Source organism: Danio aesculapii, chromosome 11 (assembly GCF_903798145.1).
Source record: "Danio aesculapii chromosome 11, fDanAes4.1, whole genome shotgun sequence".
In the NCBI taxonomy this organism is placed as follows: domain Eukaryota; kingdom Metazoa; phylum Chordata; class Actinopteri; order Cypriniformes; family Danionidae; genus Danio; species Danio aesculapii.
Genome location: NC_079445.1, coordinates 1,107,659 through 1,122,484, shown reverse-complemented (window position 1 = coordinate 1,122,484; position 14,826 = coordinate 1,107,659). Strand labels below are relative to the sequence as shown.

Here is a 14,826-nt window from a genome sequence, read left to right as displayed (position 1 = left end):
GTGTCGACATTTTAGTTTGCATTGATATCATCGTGTTAGAGAATTCCGCCTAGCATGGACGGTAGTTCAGAGCAAAATATTTCTGCCAGATCCCGGCGTAGCGATGAGATTATTTCAGTTTTAAGAGTCGACTGAAATGTCCACTGAAGCTGTATTGAGCTCAGTCCACTGATGTTTCAATCACACAGAATCTGCAGAAACTCACGCCCGTCTGAGCTTTTGCTTTTCGAATGCTCCTTTCATGATCCCGTTTTACATGTTACAGCACATAATTCGATTAACGTCATTGCGTCACGGCACTATTTACGTTTCCTCCGGAGTTTCATGTAATTTCGGGTGTTTCATTTTTAATTTGTGGATTTTAACTGCAGTTCGGCACTTTCACTTTCATTCAGGAACATTTCATGCATGCCCCCCTCGACAAACAAGATATTGGATGCGACTATGAACTGCTGGAGGAGGGTAGTTTTAATGGGATTTCATATCGCACGCTGAATAGGAGAAAAAAACCCTCCGCATTTCGTGATGCAGGTGTCTGTGGTCTTCACTGACTCGGTAGGTGCAGATAATAGTGTCAGACAGCTGAGTGTGTATAGACGATCCTGTCGCAAAACGCAACAAAAAGTCCTACATGACGGTAATAGTTTGATTGCGGTGTTTACATGTCTGTACTGCACTTCAATATTGCCACTAAAATCGGCATACTCCACATGTCTTAATTCCTTTTCTGTTTAGTTCGATTATGACCTTAATCTATAAATCAATCAAAAATCACTGTTTACATCGTATACTCTTAATCAGAGTATTGTCTTAATCATATTAAAATTGGATTATTGGTGTCCATGTAAACGTACTCAATGATAATGCGCAGCACTGTTATGTAGCTACCTAGCTGGAAACTATTTACAGGGGCTGTGTAATATCATTGCATTGCATAAACCATGGTATGGCTGGAATGAGAATATAGTTCCTAGCCTTGCGAATAGCACCTTTTCATTTTGTGTTGGTCTTGGTACACAATGTAACTACAGAAGAGTCAAGCTTTAAATTGGAAAATGAACAAAACTCTTTTTGTCCGAGATGCGAATGGTCCAATCCGATACTTTGGTCTATGCTAAGCTAAGCTAAAAGTGCTCTCGGTTAAATGGATTCAAAAACGGTAAAACTTAACTGTGTAACTTTAGGTTACTTTCAAAACAAAGTGATTTCCTAGCTTCCATGTTTGATATATGATGATTAAAAAATAGATCCAGATGCTTTATTGCTCTTCTACAGCTGTATCAGGTTTTGTGTTTAGAGACAGCTGTATATGTTTTTGACTGTGAGACTCATGTCTGGCCTAGGTGCTCTGAGATTACTGGAGAATATTGGCAAACGGAGGAGATGTTGCATCAGATCCACACCAAAGACAGGCTTTGAAATGGTGTCCTCAAATGCTCAGACATCTTCACGCTCGGGGACTGAAGAAGCGTCTATAGCGCTGCATTATTTAACCTCCTCCTTTTATCCTGCTCTTTCTTTGCTTTGGCATTCTGCGTCTTCACAGTCGAGATCAGCAATAGTCTGTAGCTTCTTTCAGAAAGTATTGGTAGCATTGGTGAAGTTCTGACCCTGGTGTTGCCCTACTCTGGGTTTGTGTAATAGCATTATGAGGATGGCACACATTTGGTGTGATTCACCTGGCGTTCTGTTACCTTTGGCATACGTAAATCATTCCTTTCCCTAATAAACAGACGAAACTTAAGAATCCGTAAACAAATCCATTAGTCTTCGATGTCTAATGTTACACGTCTCCTCCCTCTCCTGTGCTGTTTTATTGATGAGGATCTTCCTCTTCTCCTGATGAGTTCAGTAGAACTGGGTTGTCTTTGCGTTTCTCAGAAATGCTTTGAAGCTGATATCAACTCCTGCTTCAGTGTCTAGACCGGCCCCCATTTCCATAACGTCTGCGAGTGTGTCGCAGTCACTGTCCTGCACTACTGCAAAACTTCTGAATCATTATGATCAACGCAAATCACACACTTTACACTGTATGACTGTAGTGTCGTGCTAAAAGAAACACTAACATAAAAAAAACAACAAGTTAAAGTTTAACCGTTGCCAAATTAGTTAAATAACTAACAATAGTGCCTGTCATTCACCATTGAGAGGCAGTGTAATCATCTCCGTAAGAGAATTTTGCTTGCACAATCCAAAATAAACACTCTAATCTCAGCGTCTGATAGCTCCTCCCCTTCATCAGAAGCTCCACCTTTTCCTTAGCAACCCCCCCTTCATAAGTAGCCCCTCCCTTTACCAGTAGCCCCTCCCATTCATAAGTAGTCCCTCCCCGTAGGCCCTCCAATATAGGCCCTCCTATTCGTCAGATTTGGACTGATTAATCTCAGTCCAGAATTACTTTTTATATGAGCAATTCCATGCGAATTTCATGTCACCTTGCCATGAAAAAAAATTTAGTTTTCGTCCAAATCAAAACTTTTTCTGTGTTTTTTGTGTAAGCAAGTATTTTACAGTGCTTTAAAACTACTCAAAAATGTCTCTGTTAATGTTTTCAAACTATTATATTTGATTTACCACATTCACACAAGTGCCAATTTCACATCCATAGCGGAGCTTTTTCCACATAAATGCAAATCAATCATGTTTGTTCTATAGTGAGCAACTCTTCTCCTGTTGATTAGCATTGTCTCTTTAGGGTTATGCACACAGAATTTCTACAAAGTAGGTTTTTTACTGTAAACTTGGTCACATCTAAAACACATGTTTATTTCCCTCATTTTAAATATAAAAAATGTTTACAGATTGATATTTTTCTGCTCCCAGAACTCCGTGGTTAAATGTTTTGGAAAATATAAGTGAAGTTTATTTATAAACTAATTTCGAGAGGATCACATGCTTATGATTGCTTGCAGCCGGTCCCGCATTATCCAATTTATGATTCACCAATCAGACGACTCCTAAGCCACTATAAATACCCATAAAGTTCCATATGACAGCTATCTTCGTTTTGAAGAATCCCCCCTTCCACCCCTACTCCTCCTCCTTTCCTAGATGGGTGGTCCAGTGTTTTAGCACTGTTGCCTCACAGCAAGATCGTCACTGGTCCTAGTCCTTACCAAGCCAGCCGACTTTTCTGTGCGGAGTTTACACGTTCTCCCGGTGCTCACGTGGGTTTCCCCCGGGTTCCCCGGTTTCCTCCCACCGTCCAAAAACATGCAACTTAAGTTAACTGATTAATCCAAATCAGCACCCAGACGTGCTCCGAGTAAGTAGTTATCTCTTAAGAGCAATCACTATCTGTTCATTAGCTACTACAGCAGGGGAGTTCTCCAGATCTACCTGAGCTCAAACTCCCCTCTCGCCTTGCAAACGGGAGGGAGCCCCGGGCTCGAGGATCTGATGAGCTCAGGGCTCCTGGGCCAGCATGCCAAACCAGCTTTGTAATCAATCATCAGCTCAGTGTGAACTCTTGAAACAGATGTTTCAATATAAAGTTGACATAAACTTTCTCTGTGAATTAATGTTTTGAGATTTCACTGCAAATGCCACATCCATAATGCTGGAATTGCTCATTTTGAAAGTACATTATTTTGTGTGTATTCTTTTCCCACCAAATCAGTCATATCATTTGTGAATTTGGCAATTTAAGAGTTCAAATCCTGAAATTTTCTGAACAATTTAGTAGTTTTGATCAGGTCTGAGGTGGATTAACAGATTTATGTAAAAAAAATGAAAAAAATATGAATCTGATGCATTTTTACAGCAGTTTAATTCAGTGGATGTTTTCATCCTGAACATAACAAAAGGGTAGTAAATTTGCACAAGGGTTAAACCAGAGCGGGTTCTGGCCGAAGCTGATCTTCTAGCATGAAAATGAAACCTTCAGATGAATAATTTGTTCTTTTGCTGCATCAGAAATAGCCTCGACCGCTGCATAATTAGTGCAGGAGGCCTTTGAGTTTCTGCTTGGGCCAGATGTGTGTGTGTGAGTGTGTGTGGACTCGTGCTCACGTTCAGTGTTGCGCCACAGGTGCCGGACGCCATCCTGAAATGCCAGCGTGCAGGAATCACAGTGCGGATGGTGACTGGAGACAACATCAACACCGCCCGAGCCATCGCCATCAAGTGCGGCATCATCCACCCTGGAGAAGACTTCCTGTGCATCGACGGCAAAGAGTTCAACAGGAGGATCCGCAACGAGAAGGGGGAGGTACATACTGTACACTGCATACTTTATATGCAACACTGATCACTACTCACTACAAACTGCACACTACATATACAACTTGCACACTACATATAGTACAGCATTCCACACTGCATTCTGCACACTACACTACACTGCTCACTACAAACTGCACACTACATACACAGCACTGCACTTTGCATATACAACACTGCACACTTTACTACTCACTACACACTGCATATTACATATGCAACACTGCAAAGTGCATACTACAAACTTCACTGCTCACTGCACACTGCATATACAACACTGCATACTGCACACCTCACTACTTAGTGCACACTACATATACAACACTGCACACAACATATGCACGCTACATGGACAGCACTGTACACTGCACATTATATATGCAACACTGCACACTGCATACTACACACTGTACACTTAACTAACTACACACTACACACTACATATGCAACACTGCTCACTGCATTCAACACACTGCATACTTCACTACTCACTGCACACTACCTATACAACACTTCACACTCCATATACAGCACTGCACATAACATACTGCACGCTACATATACAGCACTGTACATCACAGAACACATATGGCACACTACATATTAAACACTTGACACTACATATACTGGAGTGCACACTACTCTCTGCAAACTACACACTACATATTAAGCACTGCACACTACATATGCAGGATTGCACACAGCATATACAGCACTGCCTTCTACACACTGCACAACACACACTATACTACTTACTACTCGCTACATACTGCACACCACATATACAACACTGCATACTACACACTGCACACTATACTAGTCAAATTCAGCACTGCATATACAGCACTGTACATCACAGAACACACCGCACACTACTCACTGCTCCCTGCACACTACATATTAAACACTGCACACTTTATATACAGCACAGTACATCACAGAACACACCACACACTACTCACTGCTCACTGCACACTACATATTAAACACTGCACACTACATATACAGCACAGTACATCACAGAACACAATCACACACACTACTCACTGCCCTTTGCACACTGCAAATGAAACACTGCACACTACATTTACAGCACCACACATCGCAGAACACACTGCACACTACATATTAAACACTGCACACTACATTTACAGCATTACACATTGCACACTACATGCTGAGCTACACGCTACACACTGCACTTTATAACACTACAATCTTATCACTTAATTCTGCACACTGCATACTTCATACTACATGCTGCAGACTACACACGATGAGCTACATTCTACGCACTACCCATTGCACACTACACGCTTTATGCTACACACTGTATGCTGAACACTAAACAATACTCACTACATGCTTCAGACTGCACACTACACACTACGCTTCACACTATCTGTTTCTTCAGACACCTCAGGAAACAAGCTGAGGCATTATATCAGAGAACACATTTCGGGTGGTCCATTGTCTAAAAAAATAATGCTATAATGCTAATGCATGCCTCATAGATGTGCATTCTACATACATTAGTGCAAACATTTCTGCTTGAACGCCACTAAAGAGAAGGATGAATTGAGTGTATGGTAATCAACATCACATGAGTGCACTGGAGAGCTTAATGTAAACTGAAACAGAAACACTGCTTCATATAGCTGATGTTGCTGCATTCCGGTACTCTGATAATTTATGGCTTGTTTTTATGCCGTCGTGATTACATTAGTCGCAAATGTGCTTTCAGCAAGTAATGCAGTGCTAGTATTGACGCAGACAGTTATTAAACACGTTTGACAGGTTCCAGCAGCAGTGCACAAGGGAATCATGTAATACACGTTCATTTATATGTAAATGCACTGCGTCTCTGATCAATGTTTACAGTCATTACAAGACAAATATAAAAGGCCAAATGGCTTTTTTCCTCCCATCTGCGTCTGGCTGTAGTGTGTACTCCATCATATAGTGTGTGTGTGTGGATAGTTAATACATGTGTTGTGTTTTGCAGGTTGAGCAGGAGCGCATTGATAAGGTTTGGCCCAAACTGCGAGTGCTTGCCAGATCCTCACCCACAGACAAACACACGCTGGTCAAAGGTGAGCTCTCTTTACTCATGTTTATTTCAACAAGTTGTATACTGAGCATTTGAATTCAGATTCAGTCATGTGAACAGCATTGTGAATACTGTCCTTTTGAGGTTATTTCTCCTAATTCTGAATATAAACTTCACAAATGGGAGTAATTGGATTTGAAAGATGTAAAAGTTATAGATATTCTACACTGAAAGTCTGTGTAGTATGATATAAACTCACTGTAGCCTAAAGTAAAACTAAACATGATTGATTAATGATTTATAGTGAATAATGAGCTTTAAAAACACTATATATTGAAGATATCAAAGACCACACATCCCAGTTTGGTGTCTGCATCAGATTACATTTACAGAAGGGATTTTCTAATGCATAGATGACTTTAACATTTGAATGTCAGACAAACCTCTTTGCAGCTGTATTTATTGTGATATATGTGCACACTACACACTGTACACTTTGGGGTTTGGGGTTACATTCAGTATGGAGAGATCTGCAGAGTGGATGATCAACATCAACAGCCTGAGGTATCAAGACATTTGTGCTGCCCATTACATTACAAACCACAGCAGAGGGCAAATTCTCCAGCAGGATAGCGCTCCTTCTCATACTTCAGCCTCCACATCAAAGCTCCTGAAAGCAGAGAAGGTCAAGGTGCTCCAGGATTGGCCAGCCCAGTCACCAGACATGAACATTATTGAGCATGTCTGTGGTAAGATGGAGGAGGCGTTGAAGATGAACACAGAATCTGGGAGTCCTGCAAGAAGGCTTTCTTTGCCATTCCAGATGACTTTATTAATCAGTGATTTGAGTCAGAGATGTATGGATGCAGTCCTCCAAGCTCATGATGGAGTCAGACACAATATTCATTCTGTTTCCACTGCAGCATGAGCACATATTCTATACTGGACATTATTGAAGGTTCAGTGAGCAGACTTTAGTCTAAGCAGAGTCAGACCTTACTGTCCTAATCAAATCATTCATAATCAAGACATGATCATATTTTATTTTAGTAAAATAAGCCTCATCTAGAGACCTTTACCTTTCATATAAGCCACTTCTGATACCAAATCATCAACTAGAAGTCGAGTTATTATTTGTTATTTCTAAAACTGGATAGGCAACAAGACTTTTGTCAGGTAGTGTACACTACACACTGTGCAATACACTACACACTGCAGACTACACTACTTGCAGCACACTTCACACTACTCTCAGCTGCATTTATTAAAATCATAATAAAGTGTTAAGCATAATATTAAATAATAAAATGTGTAAAATCTAGAATTTCAAAGGACAGTGACAAAGAATAAAGACTTCAGATGACAATTAATGCGGATTTCGGTTAAACTTTGGTCCTTTATATAGAGTTTTTTAAACATCAGCAAATGATTCTTGTTTATATTATGACAGACAAGAGGTTTGACATTTAAACATTTACTACGCTCTACAGTCAAAAATGCACAATAATCCTTATTTGACTAAACCTTTAACTAAAATTAAAATGAAACAAAAAATTTAACATTCCTAACTATTAATAATCCCAGTTATGCTAAAATGACATGACAGCTCATAGCATAAATATATAATCACAGTCTAGCAGATTATGTAATGTTGTTCCCACAATGTAAATCATTGATAAAGCCTGCGAGTTACATAAGACTGAGCATCGCGGCTGAAGTTACAGGCTCATTTACATACTGTAAGTACATGTTGAGCTGTAATTACTCCACTGCTGTATTTAATTAGTTGTTTCCAGCTGTTATCTCCCGATTGTTCCTGATGTTCTGCTGTCATGTAGCTTTACTGCTGTTCGTTAGTGTTAAACGAGGCTTTTCTGGACACATCTGATCAACTCCAGTCATTAGCAAACTTCATTCGGTGTGTTAAAATAAACTTCATTAAAAGCGTATAGGGTGGCACGGTGGCTCAGTGGTTAGCACTGTCACCTCACAGCAAGGATGTCGCTGGTTCGAGTCCCAGCTGGGTCAGTTGGCATTTCTATGCGGAGTTTGCATGTTCTCCCCGTGTTGGTGTGGGTTTCCTCTGAGTGGTTTCCCTCACAGTCCGCTATAGGAGAACTGATTAACTAAATTAGCTGTAGTGTATGAGTGTGTGGGTGTTTCCCAATACTGGGTTGCAGCTGGAAAGGCATCCGTTGCATAAAACATATGCCGGAATAGTTGGTGGTTCATTCCGTTGTGGCGAACTCTGAGTTATATTCATTAAAATAAGAGCTGGGATAAGCTTATCAGTTTTGTCTTTGCTACTGACTAATCAAATCTATATGCACAGATATATTACTGTAAAGCATCCTGTAGAGAATATGAATGCACTGGAACACATCTCCATGATCTTGCTCTGTCAATGTTGTGAGTAAGCATCTGCTGTGTTCTTTCAGGCATTATCGACAGCACTCTGGTGGACCAGCGGCAGGTCGTGGCTGTAACCGGAGACGGAACCAACGACGGTCCGGCTCTGAAGAAAGCAGATGTGGGATTCGCCATGGTGAGACCTGCTCGAAATGTGCTCAATCTGCATCCTCTGAGGCCTGTTCTTCTAGAGCACAGACTGTCCTCATTTCACAACACGCAGTCACATTCAGTCAAGCACAGAATCTGTGCGCCCTCTAGTGTCAGCACACACTCTCTGCAGCTATATGTCTATAGACCTGTGTCAACAGGGTATATGCAGGTATATCCCACTTCTGTTGAACTGTATGCTGTTATAAAATCGCCACGTTTAAGGTCTGTTTTCTTTAATAATCACTGATCTTCACTGCCTGATTGATATACGATATAAAGTGGGTCTCGTGGAGTACAAGAAGCGCTGCATTAAATCACATTGACAGCGTCATGTCTTTAAAATATGAGCATTTATTTTGCCACAGTGTTTTCAATGGAGTTTCAGTGCTCGCCTGCTGATCCTGACGACGTGTGTGTGTAAAAGGCTTTCCATCTCATTTAACTCTTCGACAACTAAATGAATGCTGAAGTCTATTTAACTGATATATTTATGTTCATAACAACATCTATGCTGTGAAAGCAACCAAAAAATACTGAAAATACTTACATTGACCATTCACCGGAAGTCTATCGGTAGGGGGAAAACACTAGCTGTACATTTACACTATTGACTAACAGAAGGAGGGAACTACAGCTTGTGTCAGCCGCCGTTTCCAGTTTCCAGTGTTGCGTCAGTTTCAAGTCTTTACTAGGCCGTGTGTTCTTTCAGCTCATCACGGTGACTTTTCTCAGCTGTTTACTGTGAGTTTATAATCAGCAGGTCTGATGGGAGAACAGGCCATCGCTCTAGTCTTTAAACACACACATGTTGGGTCCTTCCACTGGATATAATGCCGTTTCTACTGTACAGACTGTACATTCTCTCCTCTCCCTCTAAACTCAACCCTCAAAGCAAACAATCTGCACTTTAACATCTTCACAATACTCATCAGCCCTCATGGAGACCAAAAAACATTCAAGGTCCCAACAAGGTTAAAATTTACTGGTGAATTGCTATACTTGTGGGGACATTTCGGTCTTCACAACTTAATGAATCACAGGACCACACACACACACACACACACACACACACACACACACACACACACACACAGATCCTCACTCAATCACTGAACATTTCTGACACCATTAGGTACTGTAAATGTTCAGATAAATCCTTTTTAAAGAGCATTATAAAACATTATTAACATTATTATTATTATTTGATATGTTGTCAATGTGTTGAGAGAAAACATTATTAGAATGTTCTCGTACTATTGATAAAATGTTGTTCGAATCATTCCTGCAATTTAAGTATGGTGTTATCGTTAATTGAACATTCTTCTAAAATAGTTTTCATTTCATTTGTTGGAGCATCTTGAAAATTGACAATATACTCGAGCATTTCTTTATGATTAATTTACTTAATGAACATGATCTTATGATCTTATGAAAATGTTCTTCTTGCAGTATTTTTGAAACATCTTTATCTTGTTATTTTGTGATGAATGTTCTCGTAACACTGAGAAAAGTTTCTTCTAATGATGTTTTTACATTTTCTTGACAAACAATCATATTATATTGAGATTAAAAAAATATTCTCAAGACGTGACTATTATTTTTGCTGAATAGTAACATTTAAGTAATATTATACTGTTACTGTTATTACATTAATGTTATTGAAATTGTTAAAATAATGTTCTAATCACAACAAGAGTAAAAAAAATAAATAAATTATGCTTTTTTAATTATGGTTTTGTTTGTGTTGGGCTAATAATATGACTTCGACATGATCTTGAAATGTAATATGAAAATGATTGTTTGCCCTCCTGTGAAATTTGTTTACTTTAAAAAAAAATATTTTGCAAGTGACATTTCCTGGAATATTTTTCTTTATTTTAGTTTAGCTGAAAAATGTAAAAGTTTTTCAATTGCACATGTTTTTAAGGCCTGACAGAGTTCAAAGTATTCAGACACACACATTTGACCCTTTGTAACTTTAATAAAGAATAATGTTATTGATTTATTTTAACGGTGTTATTTTACATTTGATTGAATGCATTTTGACTGTCCTGAAAACCATAAAACACTATTAAATCACACTTCGTTTTGTTTATTACATTTCATGCATAATTAACTCCCTTACAGAATTATCCCGATCAATCTAATGTATTAACTTCTTTCAAAATCGCAGTTTTCAAGTCATCTGGTAAGATTGTACATATGTATGTATACAGTTGAAGTCAGAATTATTAACCCTCCTTAATTATTAGCCCCCCTGTTTATTTTTTCCCTCAATTTCTGTTTAAGGGAGAGCAGATTTCTTCAGCACATTTCTAAATATTATAGTTTTAATAACTCATCTCTAATTACTGATTTCTTTAATTAGGTTAATTAGGGTAACTAAGCAGGTTAGGGTAATTAGGCAAGTTATTGTATAACGATGGTTTGTTCTGTAGTCTATCGGAAAACAAATATAGCTGAAAGGGGCTAATAATATTGACCTTAAAATAGTTTTTAAAATATGAAGAACTGCTTTTATTTTAGTCTAAATAAAACAAATAAGACTTTTTACAGAAGAAAAAATATTATCAGACATACTGTGAACATTTCCTTGCTCTGTTAAACATTGTTTGGGAAATATTTAAAAAAGAAAAACAAAAGTCAATGGGGGGTTAATAATTCTGACTTCAACTGTATGTATTGCAATATTTATCGCAGAAAAACTAAATATCACAATGTCCAGTTTGTCCAGTACCGTCCAGCCCTAAACTGTATGCTGTTCATAGTTATACTAGAGACAGAATAAGTGTTTTTGTGGATGAAGCATCAGAGCGATGTGACTGACAGGCTGTGTGTCTGCACAGGGAATCGCAGGGACGGATGTGGCCAAAGAAGCGTCTGATATCATCCTGACAGACGACAACTTCTCCAGCATCGTGAAGGCCGTGATGTGGGGACGAAACGTTTATGACTCCATCTCCAAGTTCCTTCAGTTCCAGTTGACCGTCAATGTGGTGGCGGTGATCGTGGCCTTCACCGGAGCCTGCATTACGCAGGTCTGTGCTTCATTAAACACTATTATTACTGCTTACATTTAGCTTTAAGGGAAAGTTCACTCAGATATGAATGCTTGTGTGTGCTGTTGGGGATGATTTTGAGTCTTAATTTGGCCACAACCTTCTCTGTGTTTCAACAAATGGGATGATTTTTGCTGACAAATCGTATTTTGACACATTCAACAATACACTATTGGCAAATTCACTACCCTTTCATTATGTTGGGGGCTGTTTTTGCCCCATTGACTTCCATCATAATCACATTTATTGATTGTAAAGCCATGACGGGAGATCAATCAATAGAATAAATGTGATTAATTATAATAATGATAATCAGAAATGTCATTTTGCAATTTCTGAAGGATCATGCGACACTGAAGACTGGACTAATGATGCTGAAAATCAGAGAAATTATTTATATTTCACTATATATTCACATAGCGAAGGTTTTATTACATTTTAATTATATATCAGAATGTTTATCGGATTTTTAATTAAACCAGTGAAGCCTCAGAAAAAAGGGATACAAATGAAAAAACTGCATCAAAATTATATACTTTTTTACCTGAGAGATGATCAGAAGGGTTTGTTAAATGTGCGCAGATGTAGAGACCAGAGGATCACACTTTAGCAACCTCACAGCAACGTCCTGGCAACCATTGCAGCACTATCAAGCTGCTAAATTAAAGCACTCTCTGCACACATACGAGATGCCTTTGACAAGACCAGCTATCTGACCTACTATGAGACCCAAATTAGACTATGCAGACACACGAGCGAAGAATCCTTATTAGATTACTAGGCCAAGGCCAAAGACTTCATCCCTATGATCTAAAATAGCATTGTTTAATTTCCTAGAGGATCGCTAACCTAATAAATGATGCAGCACCTCTAAGAGAAAGAGGCTAGACAGTGTGCAGATACTGAAATCAGCGCTGGAGATGAGCAGAGGTCTTCATTTCAGGGATGTCTTACCAATATTATAAGACATAATGGCGATACATTGTGCTAGTAATGATATTCAAAGAGTCGGTCACACATTTTATCAGCTGTCCATTGAGAAAAAATATAGGTATTATTTTCATACATTGCCATGTAAAAGTTTGTGAACCCTTGCAGAATTTGAGAGAATTTATCAAAACTTTTCAGTTAGTACTGTCTTGAGTAAGGTATTTTATTTAAAGATGTTTACATAAATGGCGGCACGGTGGCTTAGTGGATAATAGTGTATAATAGGGTGGCTCAGTTTGCATGTTCTCCCCATGTTGGTGTGGGTTTCCTCCGGGTGCTCCGGTTTCCCCCTACAGTCCAAACACATGCACTATAGGGGGATTGAACAAGCTAAATTGTCCGCAGTGTATGAGTGTGTGTGTGAATGAGTGTGTATGCGTGTTTTCTTGTACTGGGTTGTGGCTGGAAAGGCATCCGCTGCATAAAACATATGCTGGAATAGTTGGCGGTCCATTCCGCTGTGGCGACATCTGCAATAGAGACTAAGCTGAAGGAAAATAAATGAATGTTTACATATATTTCAGAAGACAAACAAATAGCTCAACTGATTAAAAGAACCCTATAATGTAATGCTACTTTATTTATATAAAAACATTTCAGGAAGAGCATGGATAGATGCTTTAACAATTCTATTACACCATTGACAATCATTCTATTATCTAATACCTCATCCTACCTCCATTATCTCATATCATTAACATCCCTCCACCACCCTGACATCTCACCTCTTAAACAATATCTACCTTGGGGGAGCGTTCCAGGGCTGGGCTAGACACTTCACTCGGACCCCAAAGTTTCTCTCTTTCCTGACTAGGGGAATAACACGAGTTGGGGTGTCTTTTCTGAGCTCAGAGCCCTCTCCCTGGACAGCATGCCAAATATGCTCTATTCTTTCAGACATCTGTAAGTGTGAACTCGTGATATGTGTATCTAAGGATTTTACAAGTGCTTTTTTGCTTTGTAAGGATTGTTCACAAGTCTCTTGTTTGAAATAGTCTTCAGAAAATCCTCCATTTTTAATCTCCTATAAAAAACAGAATTAAAACAGATTAACTACAATTTACCTTGATCTTCCAACTGCAAAAGTTTTAGTCCCCTTAATGCTTGGCGTTTTCTTCAGGATCATCAGGGAGTGCTTGAAGCTCGTAATTGTATAGATAACATTTTAATAGTTGTACATTTTATAATAGTTTTAGCACCAAAAATGGACTGAAATTGAGCTGTTTAGAACAAACGAGACCGTGAACAACCATCACAAAGCTGAAAATAAAATAAAATAAATTAAAATACAGCCATTTATCATCAGGAAACCACACACGGGATTAAAAACTGTATTCTAGAGGGCTGTTTAATATTTTCAGCTACAGTGCTCAACATATATGAGTACACCCCTCACAAATCTCTCATTTTAATTAATATAAGTTAGATTAGTCAGTACTGAAGCCAAATCTGGAGATAATCTAACAAAATAACCCATGATAACTGTCTAAATTAGTACACTTCGATTTATATGCTAGGGAAAGCAAAATTCAAGAGAAACAAAAGATGTATACAATTTTGTTGACATTTTTGTAGTTTTTTCTCCAATATTTTGCATGTATTAAATGTATTATTTTTCTATTTCTAAAGATGTTTCGTGACTAAAATAGTATTTTAATAAATAAGTCCTTTAATAAATATGTATTGTTCAAATGCACCAAAATATATGACTGATATTCAATGAGAAATGGATAAAAATATTCATTTTCAAATGGGGCGCACTCATTTATGTTGGACACTGTATGTTTTGTCTTCTGAAGTATATACATATAAACATCCGACATCTGTAAATTCCTTTAAACATATCCTAAAATTAACCAATTAGCAGTGGAGAATATTGTAGAATGTCATCTAGTTACATTGTAATATGGGGTCTGGTGGTTATTTAATGTTAAATTGCGATGA

The 14,826-nt window shown here is 38.5% G+C and overlaps 1 protein-coding gene across 13 annotated transcripts in view; it reads left to right on the top strand.

Moving 5' to 3' along the window:
* atp2b2 (ATPase plasma membrane Ca2+ transporting 2) overlaps nucleotides 1-14,826 on the top strand; it is a 159,917-nt gene that overhangs the window by 125,402 nt on the left and 19,689 nt on the right. For all 13 annotated transcript variants that reach the window (XM_056468477.1, XM_056468478.1, XM_056468479.1 and 10 more), the window contains 4 exons: nucleotides 4,031-4,210; nucleotides 6,227-6,314; nucleotides 8,710-8,816; nucleotides 11,680-11,871. In XM_056468477.1, the coding sequence (XP_056324452.1) occupies nucleotides 4,031-4,210; nucleotides 6,227-6,314; nucleotides 8,710-8,816; nucleotides 11,680-11,871 (567 nt within the window). The remainder of the gene's footprint in view (nucleotides 1-4,030; nucleotides 4,211-6,226; nucleotides 6,315-8,709; nucleotides 8,817-11,679; nucleotides 11,872-14,826) is intronic.